Here is a 15,560-nt window from a genome sequence, read left to right on the forward strand (position 1 = left end):
CCCCTGAGGAAGAGCAGGACCCTCATTAAAAAAAAGACTGTATCTGTGGGGTTTAGCCCCACAGATACAGGCGGATGTTTGGCACTCCTAGTGAAGCCCCCTGCTCAGGGGTATATCAGCAATTCAACTAACTGACTTCCCACAACACAGATTATCTGCTGCTTACACCCATGTGCTCCCAGTCACCAGCGCTTAATGTGTAAGTGTTTGTTATGTGTTTGTCTCAATTATGTCTCACTGATACACCTTCTGAGTATTTTGTCACTGTTTCGCTGTTGTTAAAAGTTACTGATAATTTGTTACAATGCATTTTAAAAAAGACACATACTCACAATTTGCTTTAACCTTAAATCTCATTTTATTTAGTTTTTTTTTTCTTAGTCATAACACTGTGGATCAACAATGATGCAAGAGAATATTTGTTCTTAGGACTCAGGATATTTGAGGCAGGAAGCAAAAAAATAAAAATAAAATGAAGGTCACTGGCTGTTTGTGGTGGGGCAGAAAGTCCTGATTCATTTATAGTGAAGAGAAGCACGTCAACAAGTTTTGCCCACAAGAAGGGCATCCTACATGGGACTTTAGTATGTTTCACCTTTTGTTTTATTTACTTTTGTTCATCCTGTGGACACACAAACCCCACTGATAGGGATTATTAACTTTGGTGCTCTCCAGTGGTCAAACTGAAAAAGACACCAGTTGGGCAGACTGGTGCACATTACAACCACCTCTATACAGATGGTGTAAGGTAACATATTAAACTTACCAGAAGAAGGTAAATTATCTTTATAAAAGGATAAAATAAATATATAAATAAATAATACAATGATTATATACTGATATAGATATGTTGCAGTGAATGGTTAAAATCAATGCAATATCATATGACAGTGATAAAGGCAAGCTAAAATAATATAGTATGCCATAGAATATTTCTAACTATCATTAATTATTATTATCAAATCATTAAACTTACATCTACTTCTTCTCCTACATTGAAATCCAGAATCTGTGAATATAAGTTTAGCTGCTGGACACAAGATGTCTTCTACTTTACTTTAAAGTCTCTCCTCAGCGTATGTGCACCAGAGGTTTCAAATTTCCACATCACACATTTGCAAATTGACTGTTGGACAAGTACTGGCCTTCAAGCTATTTGTGATGTCACAAATCATTCTTGTTAGCGCGCCCCTTAAAAAGGGATTTTCAACGAGTGCCGAAAAGCTTTCCAGTTTCAGCAGATAAATGTAAAAACAGCCTTTGAGTGTCAAACTCTGCACATAGATCATTTTGTACAGTAAAGCTCAAACATTCAACAGTAGGAACAAAACAAGAAGAGAACCTAGTTTCATGCTTACTTTAAATAACATATTGGCATCAAGGCATGTAAGGGATTATGATATACAAAATATACTCCTATAAACTGAACATCAACAAACATAGTAGTAAACATAAACATAAATCAACATTAAATATATGGATGGACGAACATGACCTAAATTGAAGGAATAACTCAGTTAAGAATAAAACAGTAAATCATCAAAAAACTTGAAAAATTTAACATAAAAAGTCATGTTCTTGTAAATTATGGGCAGTCACATTCAACAACAGGAGTTAATTTAAATGGACTGACAGTAAGAGAAGCGTTTGAAAATACATACAATGTATTTCAAGTCCAATACATTCACAAAGATTAGTCAAGGAAAGTGCTAAAAAGACATGACTACTACATAGAGTAATATCTATTAGTGCTTGGTTTATACAACTCCATAATGGGGTATCAAAAGTCCCATATACTGATTATAAGGTTCATATTTCACTATCCATGGCTGCAGCACTAGATTAGTGTCTGTCTCTTTAAGGCCTCCTGCTCTGATTAGTCAGCTCTCACAGGCCTGAGCAAGCTCCGCCCCCCTATTTTTCAGCAATCATCATTCAGGAATAAAAACATTTTGAGCTGTCTCCAATAAAACCTCTTGATCTGAGTAAATGTCACTGTCACTTCTGCGGTTCCTCATTAAGTGTAGCATCCTTCATCATCGTCCACATAGTGAGGGTTAATCCAGCCTTGGCTCGAGGCATTCGTGTTGACCTGGGGTCGAGGCCAAGAAAAGAGGGTGCTCTGTGGTCGAGACTGAGTGTATGGGTCCATGTCATGATCATCAAAGTACAGCCGCTACAAGGAAAAGAGATTTTCTTTATTAGAGAAATGAGAAAACAAAGAATTATCTCTAACCCTGGTGAATATTTTCTTTGTTTTCTGATTCTCCGTTTCTCCTTAAATTCCTTTAATTTACCCTGCAACATTATATATGAAACACACACAGAGATGTACTCACCGGGTTCCTCCCCCCAGGGACCAAGTCTCGCCAGCTGTTGCTCGGAGTCATCTCCAGGTTGTATCTACTGTCCCAGTTGCTTTTGGTTGTAGCGCGTGGGATCCTCGGCACCAAGCCTTTGGCAAGGGCACTAGCTACCTCATTCACAGAGTCTGCCTTGCTGCTGGCAAAGTTGTTGTTAACTGGTGTCTTGGTGGGAAAGTTGTTGACGTAAGGCCCTGCAATTGGTGTCTTTTCGTTCTTCTTGGAGCCCTTCTTTCTGGATCTAGAAAGATTTTTTTTTTTTTTACAGCATATTTAACTCTACTGTATCTGCATTTGTGCTACTGTTCTATATCTTATTTATTTTTACATTTGTAATTTGATTTTTCTTTGATTCAAAAAATTTGCAAAATGCGTTTGGTAGGTTAAAAACACCAAGCTATCTAAGATTTAGACATACAGTATGAATGAGTGAGAAACATGGCAAATTAATGGAAAAGGGAATCATAAATAATAAATTACTGGAGGTGTGAGGAAAAAGTAGATGAGAAACTCACTTGTGAGCCACTAAAGGCAGAAGACTGGTTGAGATAAGCAGCAGTGCACCAAAGATGGAGCCGACGATGACCAACGCTAGCTGCCATGCTGATAAAACACAATGACAAGGATGTTAATAACAAGGCCACGTTACTGAAATTACTTTAGAAACATCTTCCAAAGACAAACCTATAAAGTGTTTCACAATAAAGCCACATCGATAAGAAAACCACTAAGATATAGCTGTTGTCAATAACGTTACGTCATTTCTATCAAATAGGGATTTCTTGTGTTTATTTAACAAAGATTTTCATAACATTTTTGTTTTTTTGTTGTTGTTTTTCCTGTCGCTGTCAAACACATGCTGTATACTCACATTCATTGCAGTTCAAACCACTGCGACCAAATGGACAGCTGAAAGACAAGAATAGTTCTTTTTACAATTGTCTTCACACCAAAGCTCTCCATAAACTCAGGTCATATTTACAGGGGCTCTCAGCTTTGTTGTTGTATATAATTAGATCATACAATAGATACGTATTGTTACACTTTCAGAACATGCTGTGATGTTAAAGCACTTACTTGACACATTTGTTCATTTTGCTTTCAGCTCTTTGGCCACTCGGACAAGCTGCAAAAGTAGGAAAAGCAAAGGTTAAGGTAGTTTTTAATGTAGATAAAGAGGTTATCATACAATACACACACATACACAAACACACACGCACACTTGCCCTCTCACTTAACTTACCAGTGCACATTCTATGACTGAAGTTTGTTAAAATGTAGGATTCCTGACAGGTACAACTGAAAGTTCCATCCAGTGGATTGCATTCTGTAGTCTTCTCATCACAGGGTTGTCTTTCACACAGGCTTTCATCTGTAATGAAGGAAACAAACAAAGATTGAAGATGTGTAGGACACATGTTCGAGCCCCACATGTCGCATGTCATTATTGAATCTGAAAACACATTAGATGGACTGTGATACTGTGGTATCAAACCACTGACAGTCTAAAAATGAAGTAACTTTTGAAGAATTTGGAAGAATTTGTCTTCTAAACCCCAATCAAGCTTAATCGAATATCAGACCTGATAGCCTTGTATCAGTCTAAATTTGAATCCATCAATAGTGGCTTGACTATGAATTAAGACAAAATCCAGGATCCACATCAAATTGCACTTGCTCATAGATACCAGCCACCTAAATATGGCAATTTTTTTCATCAAGATCAATGCATTATTTCCTGAGAAATTAACAAAAATTTTTAAAAAGTTAAGAATCTGTTTCGTGGAAATTGGTTCAGTAGTTTTTCTGTGATCCTGCTGACAAACCAACCAACAAACCAAACAAAAGGAGACTAGTGAAAACACAACCTCCTTGGCAAAGATAAAGAATTGATGAAAGAATTTCAGACAGTCCTGTAGAGATAATGAACATTATTTTGCAACATAATTCCTCAAAACAAATCTGTGTCTTCTTTGAATATCATTTAGATACATCACAGCATCAAAAATCTGACATGAATAATAAACTTACTTTTAAAAGTTGCTCCTGTCAAGAGACAGTTGTCACACTCTTTGACATATGAGATGATCTTGTCTACAATGCCATCCGTGGTGACGTCAGCATTTGCTACGAAGATGATCTCTACAGTTGCTTTGACGGGCAGTTTGTCTTCTCTTGACCAAACTCTGGTGGTGGAACCGGGCCTATATGGACAAAATCACACTTAATGATGATTATATTCTGTAATCACTAAGTGCAATATGCTGTAATGTGTATGGTTCTAGATGCACGGACAGTCGCTGATAAACACCACTGTCATTCTGACTTACTCGAGTTTCAGCACTGTAGATTCAGAGTAATCTTTAGTGTCCCTGAAAACTTCATCAAGCTGTGTTTCAGAAAGAAAATATGATTTTCGTTTAGGCCATCATCTGACCAAGAAGGCACAGTGTCTTTAGATCAAGTTTGCTCCTGGGCTTATTTTACTTTGATATTGAGCAGCAAAGCAGTACATTCATTATCACATGCATAGCACATATGAATTATCACTGTTAACAGAGAACTACACAAACATTCTTTCATGATAGAGATTACCCAGCAAGCAATTGTATGTCTAAAAGACAATCAGTAATCGTTTATATGTAAACCTGATGTCTAAATTTGGAATGTCAGTGTAAATTTAGTGGATGTCTTTTTGAATACATTGATTAAACATTCACATTTAGACCATATCTGGATCACGATGCTAGGTATTAAATGATATATTGTCACACTGTAGAGAATAAAAAAAATGTGGTTTTAGCAAAACAAACAAACAAAAAACCAATGATACGGATATTTGGGATATTTGCACTAATCATTATTTTAAACTAATTCTTATCGTCTCTCCTTCAACCTACAAGTGAATTAATCATAAAAACCATGACACGAATGGGTGTCTTATGACGCATTGATGTTGAAACCGCATTTTAGCTGGGTGCTACCAGTGTCAATGATTAATTTAGCCAAATCCCTGTTATCAAGTTCATTATTTGTCAGTAATCGCAATAATTTTCATTTATATTGTTTAACTGAGGAGACTAAATGACATCTTTTGCTTGCTGAATAGATTTCCTGTTGTATGAGACAGCGACAGATTGCTGTTAGTTTGATGTGTGCAAAAATAAATATATTGATCAGTAGTTGCCAGTTAGATGAGGATAATCAAGCACCATACACCATGGCAAGAAACAGATGTCATTTGGACATCTCGGCTCGCTGGACCCCCCACTTCTAGCTAGAAGGATCTTGACATTGATTAGATTTTGTTTTTGCTCCTGCAACTTGCAGGATGCATAATACTTCATCATACTGTAAGAAAAGTCTAAAATGATTACAAGGTGAAATCGTGGCAAGTAACGAATATAATTATAATATAGGTGGTTTATTTCACTTTTTCTCTTGACCCCGTTCGCTGCAGTACAAAGCTGAGCATCTGAGCTAGGGCGGCTCTCTACTTCTCCAAACTGAAGCTGCGCTGATTGGTGATTACAGTAGGGAACAGACTTACTATAGATATGTACTTTATATGACCCCACTTCAAAGAACCCGAACTATCCCTTTAACATCTAGCATTGACGGCAAAAATTCAGCGACGCTTTAGCCTAGACTTCAGGTTTACCTATGGGTGGCTATTATAGGTATTTTAGACATAAAATTGTTTGCTGGAATGAAACATACAAGTAATGGGTGTTACTTCAAGAAAAATGAATATATATATTGAAAAGAAGGAGGGAAAGAGCTGATGACTTACCGATTTAGTAATTTCTTGTGCAGCCTCTCGAAATGCAGATGATCTGGGGTTCTCCATGGCTGGGTTGTAGTTTATTCTGGGCACAGTCAGGTTCCCAGGGAAAACTTTGGCTAGAAAAGAATATCACCATCAGAGAGTTGTATTTACACTCCTATTATAACCATACATTTAGTGGAGTAGTCCAACACTTTGCTTTCTTGCTGGGAATTAAACAACGAGATAAAGTCTCATACCTGTTTAATCATTAGAAGCCAAGCTGGCAACTGGTAAGCTTAGCATAAAGATGATAGGGGCAGGAAACTAGCGTGACATCCCCCAACCCTCTTCCCTTCTTTATGCTAAACAAAGTAAAAAGATTTTTGGCTCCAGCTTCAAATTTACAAGAATATGTGACATATGAGTAGTCATATGATATTCTCATCTAACTCTGTATAAATATTGCCAAAAATATTGAAACATTTCATGACATGATTAGAGTAGTACCCCTTTCACTGGCCAAAAACCACCCACTGACATCTGGCTTTTGTGTGCAATGAGAATGTATATTATTGGGATTTACACCCAAGCCAATTGATCCTGCCGAAATCACAAGTTTTTGATGCTTGTGGCTTGTTATTATTCGTGGCTTATAAGAGAAAGTTAGGTGAAAGATAATAAAAAGTATCCATTGTCTGTGACTTCCATGTGGTCTGAGCCAAGGCAGCTCTCTGATTGGTACTGCACATGTGCTCTCAATGGAGATAAAAAAGAAGCAAGATGTCTCACTCCTTCAGAATATTCAGTGAATTCAGAATATCATTGTTTAAGACTTTTTCAAACATGTTTAATGAATTTGCGATGTGGTATGATGAAATATATGATCTGCTGCTTTCAACTATTCCCTGTTTTTCTGGTGAATTCATGAGGATGAATGGGACAGAAAAGAAGAAGTGAACAGAAAGGCAATCTGAAAGCAATGTGAAAGGAGTTAAGTGCTGATTGTTAAGGGGTTAAACAACATGTGTGTACACACTAATTTCAGGGTATTGCACTGTTATTCTTCTGGTCTTCTTTTGCTTGAAATTACCAATGTTTTGAGGTTAAACACAAACAAACACCACTACAGTACTTACCAGTCTCACAACTTTTGGTGACGTTATTATAAGAATCACCAGCCAAGCACAAGCAAACAAAGTTTTGTTCTCCATGGGGCATACAGGTGCTCCCTTGACCACATGGACTGGATGCACAAGGGTCTTTAAAGTCAAAGAAAAAAGAAACACAATAATATATACTGAATAATATTTACAGGACCTAAAAACTATTAAATCTTGTAAAAAGAGGAAATTAGCCTGCAATTAGCCTGCATTTGTTGGACACAGATTACCTGGTGTTTCAGTAGTTGCCTGTGGAGTGGATGGACCATCTGGAGTAGTAGGAACGGCCTCTGTTGTTTCGGCAGGTGCCGTTGAAGCGGGCGGAGTGGTGCTGCCGGCTGCAGTTGTTTCGGCAGGGGCCGTTGAAGCGGGCGGAGTGGTGCTGCCGGCTGCAGTTGTTTCGGCAGGCGCCGTTGAAGCGGGCGGAGTGGTGCTGCCGGCTGCAGTTGTTTCGGCAGGCGCCGTTGAAGCGGGCGGAGTGGTGCTGCCGGCTGCAGTTGTTTCGGCAGGCGCCGTTGAAGCGGGCGGAGTGGTGCTGCCGGCTGCAGTTGTTTCGGCAGGCGCCGTTGAAGCTGGCGGAGTGGTGCTGCCGGCTGCAGTTGTTTCTGCAGGCGCCGTTGAAGCGGGCGGAGTGGTGCTGCCGGCTGCAGTTGTTTCGGCAGGCGCCGTTGAAGCGGGCGGAGTGGTGCTGCCGGCTGCAGTTGTTTCGGCAGGCGCCGTTGAAGCTGGCGGAGTGGTGCTGCCGGCTGCAGTTGTTTCGGCAGGCGCCGTTGAAGCTGGCGGAGTGGTGCTGCCGGCTGCAGTTGTTTCGGCAGGCGCCGTTGAAGCGGGCGGAGTGGTGCTGCCGGCTGCAGTTGTTTCGGCAGGCGCCGTTGAAGCGGGCGGAGTGGTGCTGCCGGCTGCAGTTGTTTCGGCAGGCGCCGTTGAAGCGGGCGGAGTGGTGCTGCCGGCTGCAGTTGTTTCGGCAGGCGCCGTTGAAGCGGGCGGAGTGGTGCTGCCGGCTGCAGTTGTTTCGGCAGGCGCCGTTGAAGCGGGCGGAGTGGTGCTGCCGGCTGCAGTTGTTTCGGCAGGCGCCGTTGAAGCGGGCGGAGTGGTGCTGCCGGCTGCAGTTGTTTCGGCAGGCGCCGTTGAAGCGGGCGGAGTGGTGCTGCCGGCTGCAGTTGTTTCGGCAGGCGCCGTTGAAGCGGGCGGAGTGGTGCTGCCGGCTGCAGTTGTTTCGGCAGGCGCCGTTGAAGCGGGCGGAGTGGTGCTGCCGGCTGCAGTTGTTTCTGCAGGCGCCGTTGAAGCGGGCGGAGTGGTGCTGCCGGCTGCAGTTGTTTCGGCAGGCGCCGTTGAAGCGGGCGGAGTGGTGCTGCCGGCTGCAGTTGTTTCGGCAGGCGCCGTTGAAGCGGGCGGAGTGGTGCTGCCGGCTGCAGTTGTTTCGGCAGGCGCCGTTGAAGCGGGCGGAGTGGTGCTGCCGGCTGCAGTTGTTTCGGCAGGTGCCGTTGAAGCGGGCGGAGTGGTGCTGCCGGCTGCAGTTGTTTCTGCAGGCGCCGTTGAAGCGGGCGGAGTGGTGCTGCCGGCTGCAGTTGTTTCGGCAGGCGCCGTTGAAGCGGGCGGAGTGGTGCTGCCGGCTGCAGTTGTTTCGGCAGGCGCCGTTGAAGCTGGCGGAGTGGTGCTGCCGGCTGCAGTTGTTTCGGCAGGCGCCGTTGAAGCGGGCGGAGTGGTGCTGCCGGCTGCAGTTGTTTCGGCAGGCGCCGTTGAAGCGGGCGGAGTGGTGCTGCCGGCTGCAGTTGTTTCGGCAGGCGCCGTTGAAGCGGGCGGAGTGGTGCTGCCGGCTGCAGTTGTTTCGGCAGGCGCCGTTGAAGCGGGCGGAGTGGTGCTGCCGGCTGCAGTTGTTTCGGCAGGCGCCGTTGAAGCGGGCGGAGTGGTGCTGCCGGCTGCAGTTGTTTCGGCAGGCGCCGTTGAAGCGGGCGGAGTGGTGCTGCCGGCTGCAGTTGTTTCGGCAGGCGGCGTTGAAGCGGGCGGAGTGGTGCTGCCGGCTGCAGTTGTTTCGGCAGGCGCCGTTGAAGCGGGCGGAGTGGTGCTTCCGGCTGCAGTTGTTTCGGCAGGGGCCGTTGAAGCGGGCGGAGTGGTGCTGCCGGCTGCAGTTGTTTCGGCAGGGGCCGTTGAAGCGGGCGGAGTGGTGCTGCCGGCTGCAGTTGTTTCGGCAGGGGCCGTTGAAGCGGGCGGAGTGGTGCTGCCGGCTGCAGTTGTTTCGGCAGGTGCCGTTGAAGCGGGCGGAGTGGTGCTGCCGGCTGCAGTTGTTTCGGCAGGCGCCGTTGAAGCGGGCGGAGTGGTGCTGCCGGCTGCAGTTGTTTCGGCAGGCGCCGTTGAAGCGGGCGGAGTGGTGCTGCCGGCTGCAGTTGTTTCGGCTGGCGCCGTTGAAGCGGGCGGAGTGGTGCTGCCGGCTGCAGTTGTTTCGGCTGGCGCCGTTGAAGCGGGCGGAGTGGTGCTGCCGGCTGCAGTTGTTTCGGCAGGCGCCGTTGAAGCGGGCGGAGTGGTGCTGCCGGCTGCAGTTGTTTCGGCAGGCGCCGTTGAAGCGGGCGGAGTGGTGCTGCCGGCTGCAGTTGTTTCGGCAGGCGCCGTTGAAGCGGGCGGAGTGGTGCTGCCGGCTGCAGTTGTTACGGCAGGCGCCGTTGAAGCGGGCGGAGTGGTGCTGCCGGCTGCAGTTGTTTCGGCAGGCGCCGTTGAAGCGGGCGGAGTGGTGCTGCCGGCTGCAGTTGTTTCGGCAGGCGCCGTTGAAGCGGGCGGAGTGGTGCTGCCGGCTGCAGTTGTTTCGGCAGGCGCCGTTGAAGCGGGCGGAGTGGTGCTGCCGGCTGCAGTTGTTTCGGCAGGCGCCGTTGAAGCGGGCGGAGTGGTGCTGCCGGCTGCAGTTGTTTCGGCAGGCGCCGTTGAAGCGGGCGGAGTGGTGCTGCCGGCTGCAGTTGTTTCGGCAGGCGCCGTTGAAGCGGGCGGAGTGGTGGTGCCGGCTGCAGTTGTTTCGGCAGGCGCCGTTGAAGCGGGCGGAGTGGTGCTGCCGGCTGCAGTTGTTTCGGCAGGCGGCGTTGAAGCGGGCGGAGTGGTGCTGCCGGCTGCAGTTGTTTCGGCAGGCGGCGTTGAAGCGGGCGGAGTGGTGCTGCCGGCTGCAGTTGTTTCGGCAGGCGGCGTTGAAGCGGGCGGAGTGGTGCTGCCGGCTGCAGTTGTTTCGGCAGGCGGCGTTGAAGCGGGCGGAGTGGTGCTGCCGGCTGCAGTTGTTTCGGCAGGCGGCGTTGAAGCGGGCGGAGTGGTGCTGCCGGCTGCAGTTGTTTCGGCAGGCGGCGTTGAAGCGGGCGGAGTGGTGCTGCCGGCTGCAGTTGTTTCGGCAGCGGATGGAGTAGCAGCATGAATCATGTGTCCTTTACCTGAAAGTAAATTACATGAGAATTACAGCTTAACAAGGTGGTGATTAACTAAATGAGCAGCTCCGTGTACCAGTTAGTAAATGATATTATTATTATTATATTGGGAATTACCCAAGTGTTCAGCTACGGCTAAACTGATGCCATTGTAATCAAATGGTATGCTGTGATAAGATAAAGCCATAAAGACTTTATGATAGGTAGGATAATTATAGCTTAAGGGTGGGTAATGAACAAGGTGAGGCCCTGCCATTTTCGTTCTCATAACTTGAGACAACAGGTGTAGGACCTATTGTTTCATACTTTTTGATATTCCCTATTAAACTGATTCAAAGCTAATTTCTGCTTCAAAATCTAAATTCTCCTCACTGTTCTTCAGTATTAATGCGCTAGTCCAGTATGACAACCATAGTCGATCAGTTAAACAAGATGGGCCACAAATGGTTGGAATCCATCCATCCTTGAGCTTGTGCCGACATTGGACCTCATAGATACTGTCTGTAGAACGGTCTGTAATGAAATACACTCATATGTTCCAATTTTTCAGTCATGGGGACATTTCTTCCACATTTCCATCGCAACAAAATTAATCCACTGACTTGCTATACATCCTCTGATAATCTCTTGCACAATTTCAGGCATAATCAAGAGGGAGCCTCATACTGTATCTGCTTAATTCCTTCGTCCATTTGCTCTGTCTTGAATAAATACTCTTGCATATCCAAGACAGCCAAAGCCATATCAAATATTCCTCATCCATAACATCATTTGCTCTCATATTGTTGGATGCCACTTTTGCTGTTGAAAATGTAGCTAGTTTACAAGTGAAGAGTTCAAGTAAGGTTTGATTTTGAGCGGTAGCATGCTCCCTCCTGAATTCCTATTGGCAGAGACTAGGAATCTGAGCTGAAACAACCTGTAATTCTTCCTTAAAACCTTAACAGACTTAACATTCAGGAGAAGTCAGCTTTCTTGAGAAATGTATTGCAATTTTTACCATCAGCAATGACTTAACATCCTCATTAAAAAGTGGCAAGTTTTCCCTTTTTCCTACAAAAGTGGATGCCAGTCTGAGGGAAAAGGGGACTTGTTTAGAACACACTTCCAAAGAAAGGTAGAGTAACAACAGGGTCATAAGGTCAAGTGACTTATGTGTAAACTTTTACAATTAATGTGTGTACATCAAACCATTCACAAGGATAAAAAAAAAAAAATAGTTATTAGGTCAAGCATGAATCAATTATCTAAATTGTGCTCAGATTGAGATCTTATTAACTGGATACTTGTGGATTTTAAATTTGAAACAAAACTGAGTTAAAATACATTAAAAAATTCACAGAATGTTCAGAGAATTTGTACACTGGCAATTAAGGAGCAACGATGCCCAGTTTTTTTTTCTTAAGCAAGAGATGATAATGGCATAGACAGGCTAATCCAAAATGCTCTCTGTCTGACATCATCGGTAGCTTTCCATTTCCCACTTACAAAGGTATCACTGGATCATGGTCCAATAAGTTACACTGCCAAAGCATCTTTAAATCTACTGCCATTTCACAAAGGCCCGTTTAAGTATGAGATGTGATGAAAATATTTCTGGATATCAAATTATTTAAAGCTAGAGCACAGTGAATTTTTAAAACTCAATTAATGTAAATTTACTGAATTTAAATCAAAGCACAAGAATATTTAGACTGGAAAGTTCTATCCTGAATATAAAGTTGACCTGATGATTGAACTTCTGTTCATATGGGCTATTCCACTGAACAGAGACTAGCAACTTGCAAAGATTTTTAAAAGTTAACAGAAAAAGAAATATGGTGGACTTACCGAGACAGGCTCCAACCAGCCAAAGGCAAAAGAAGAGTTTGAATTCTCGAGCCATTGGAAAAGAACTTAAGGAGAGATCTCCAGCCCAAGAAAGAAAGTCAGGGCTATGAGTGGACGAAGTTTTAGATCCCTGAAACTTTGGAAGATGAGGGCTAATGTGGCTGTGCTGACACTATCAATCATTAGCCACTCCTCAAAGGGCAGCACTATGTGATAAAAGACATTCTCCTACCCAGAAACGACAACTGGGAGGCCTACTTTCAAATTCACCATGGCAATGATTTGTTTTATGATCCACAGATCTGTCAGTTTGTCGTGGGTAATGTCCAGTGTATCACAGATCTAGAAACTACAGTATATGAAAGGCTTTTTCCAGGCTAAGTCAGGGATGGCTAAAGTATAACATGAGGTAGTCCACAGATCTATAGTGTTACATTAAATATAATCATTAAAATGTATTAAAGGTAATGCCAGACTATTGGTGAAAAAATGTCATGAACATCACCAACACTCCAAGCTTCTAATATGGAACATCATTATCATTTGAAAACTGAATCGACAACCTGCTATTGAAATAAATGTTATCGTCCAAATATAAGTATAAGTAAGTGTACAAATGCCTGAAAAATGTAACAGAGGACAGAGACTGAATTCTTTGCGTGTCATTTTACATATTTAAGCAACTTCTCCAAACATGATTTCCTCATTGTCCCACTTAATACATGACAGGGTCATTACAACACCACCACAGAAGAGGCTATGTCTATGAAATCAAATGCACTAACTAACAAAAGCATAAAGATATTGCATCAGATAGTGACTTACAATGTTGTTATCGGAAGGAGGTAGCCAATAAAATGGTGAGGGTCAATGGACAATATGACCTTTGAAATTGTCATAAAATGTGAGATAAAAGGATCCTGTTGCAAACATTTATATAGCCAAAGAAATAAGTCGTATTCCCTTGCGTTTCATATCTTCACTTTAATAATATATAAGCCATACGTTTGGGAATTCTTTTAGTCTTTTTAGTTTAGTTTTCCGAGAACTGACCAATCATCCAATCAACACGCATAAAACTATGTTATCTTAAATGTTATCCAAGTTGCATATCTGAATGAACACACCTAAACTTTTATGCAACTTCAGTGTCATCATGGGCATCAGTGGAAAAAATGACTGTAATTACCCATAAATAAACAAAAACAGTACTGGTTTCCATGGGCGTTGCTTACCTACAGCTAACAAATGAGTTAAATGGATTAACGTAAAAACATCCATTTAATACATTTGGGGCCCCCCACAATACATTAATACTAATTATAATTTTCATATGTTTTTCTCTGTTTCCAGCTTCTGTCTAATAATGCTTACATTTCCGACCAGAGAAGTCTCTTTCAAATGCTGGATTTGAATCGGCTCTGACTCTCTGATGGACAGGTCCGTTAAAACAATATATAAAACTGTACTGTCATGGTTTTGGCCTGTTTTCCTGTTTCATTTTGTAGGGTTGACCCTCTTGTTGTTATTTACACCTCCTGTATTTGTGTCACACCCCCCCCCCCCCCCCCCCAAGCTTCTAATATGGAACATCATTATCATTTGAAAACTGAATCGACAACCTGCTATTGAAATAAATGTTATCGTCCAAATATAAGTATAAGTAAGTGTACAAATGCCTGAAAAATGTAACAGAGGACAGAGACTGAATTCTTTGCGTGTCATTTTACATATTTAAGCAACTTCTCCAAACATGATTTCCTCATTGTCCCACTTAATACATGACAGGGTCATTACAACACCACCACAGAAGAGGCTATGTCTATGAAATCAAATGCACTAACTAAAAAAAGCATAAAGATATTGCATCAGATAGTGACTTACAATGTTGTTATCGGAAGGAGGTAGCCAATAAAATGGTGAGGGTCAATGGACAATATGACCTTTGAAATTGTCATAAAATGTGAGATAAAAGGATCCTGTTGCAAACATTTATATAGCCAAAGAAATAAGTCGTATTCCCTTGCGTTTCATATCTTCACTTTAATAATATATAAGCCATACGTTTGGGAATTCTTTTAGTCTTTTTAGTTTAGTTTTCCGAGAACTGACCAATCATCCAATCAACACGCATAAAACTATGTTATCTTAAATGTTATCCAAGTTGCATATCTGAATGAACACACCTAAACTTTTATGCAACTTCAGTGTCATCATGGGCGTCAGTGGAAAAAATGACTGTAATTACCCATAAATAAACAAAAACAGTACTGGTTTCCATGGGCGTTGCTTACCTACAGCTAACAAATGAGTTAAATGGATTAACGTAAAAACATCCATTTAATACATTTGGGGCCCCCCACAATACATTAATACTAATTATAATTTTCATATGTTTTTCTCTGTTTCCAGCTTCTGTCTAATAATGCTTACATTTCCGACCAGAGAAGTCTCTTTCAAATGCTGGATTTGAATCGGCTCTGACTCTCTGATGGACAGGTCCGTTAAAACAATATATAAAACTGTACTGTCATGGTTTTGGCCTGTTTTCCTGTTTCATTTTGTAGGGTTGACCCTCTTGTTGTTATTTACACCTCCTGTATTTGAGTCACACCCCCCCCACCCCCCCCCCCGATTGCCCTATCAGTTTCACCTGCCCCATATTAATTTTACCTCCCTTAAGTTTTTAAGTCTGCCCTCTCCCCTTTCTTTTTGAAAGTTCTGTGCCTGGGCCGTGTTACCCTATTTCCTGTAGGTTTTTTTAAGTTGAGGTCTTTGTTTATAGACTTTTACTTTTTTATTAACAAAACCATACACCTACTGAACACAAGGTCAACATTGATTATACAGTATTTATCTGCCAGTGCATTAGTAGACATGGTGTCCTATCAGGAGGATAGAGGCAATCAGCTTTGGCAGACACATGCAGTGGGGGTAGCTAACAGTGCTTGGACACCCTTTGCCCCTGATGTCCAAAGTCCCTTTTGTCAAAGTGTGTTATATTGTGGGCTTGTTTACATTTTTAAATTCTTTGTAGAACTAG

At 43.1% G+C, this 15,560-nt stretch overlaps 1 protein-coding gene across 1 annotated transcript; it reads right to left on the reverse strand.

Moving 5' to 3' along the window:
• Positions 1–377: 377 nt before the first annotated feature.
• muc13b (mucin 13b, cell surface associated) lies at positions 378–7,730 on the reverse strand (the record flags this gene model as incomplete). The annotated part of the gene is made up of 11 exons (XM_037081340.1): positions 378–2,176; positions 2,340–2,604; positions 2,879–2,966; positions 3,235–3,272; positions 3,441–3,489; positions 3,607–3,735; positions 4,395–4,567; positions 4,694–4,752; positions 6,157–6,266; positions 7,269–7,391; positions 7,523–7,730. Coding segments are annotated over 11 exons (1,401 nt in total), but the record flags the coding sequence as incomplete, so codon positions are not given.
• Between the last annotated feature and the right edge of the window lie 7,830 nt (positions 7,731–15,560).

Source organism: Acanthopagrus latus, chromosome 20, assembly GCF_904848185.1.
Source record: "Acanthopagrus latus isolate v.2019 chromosome 20, fAcaLat1.1, whole genome shotgun sequence".
In the NCBI taxonomy this organism is placed as follows: domain Eukaryota; kingdom Metazoa; phylum Chordata; class Actinopteri; order Spariformes; family Sparidae; genus Acanthopagrus; species Acanthopagrus latus.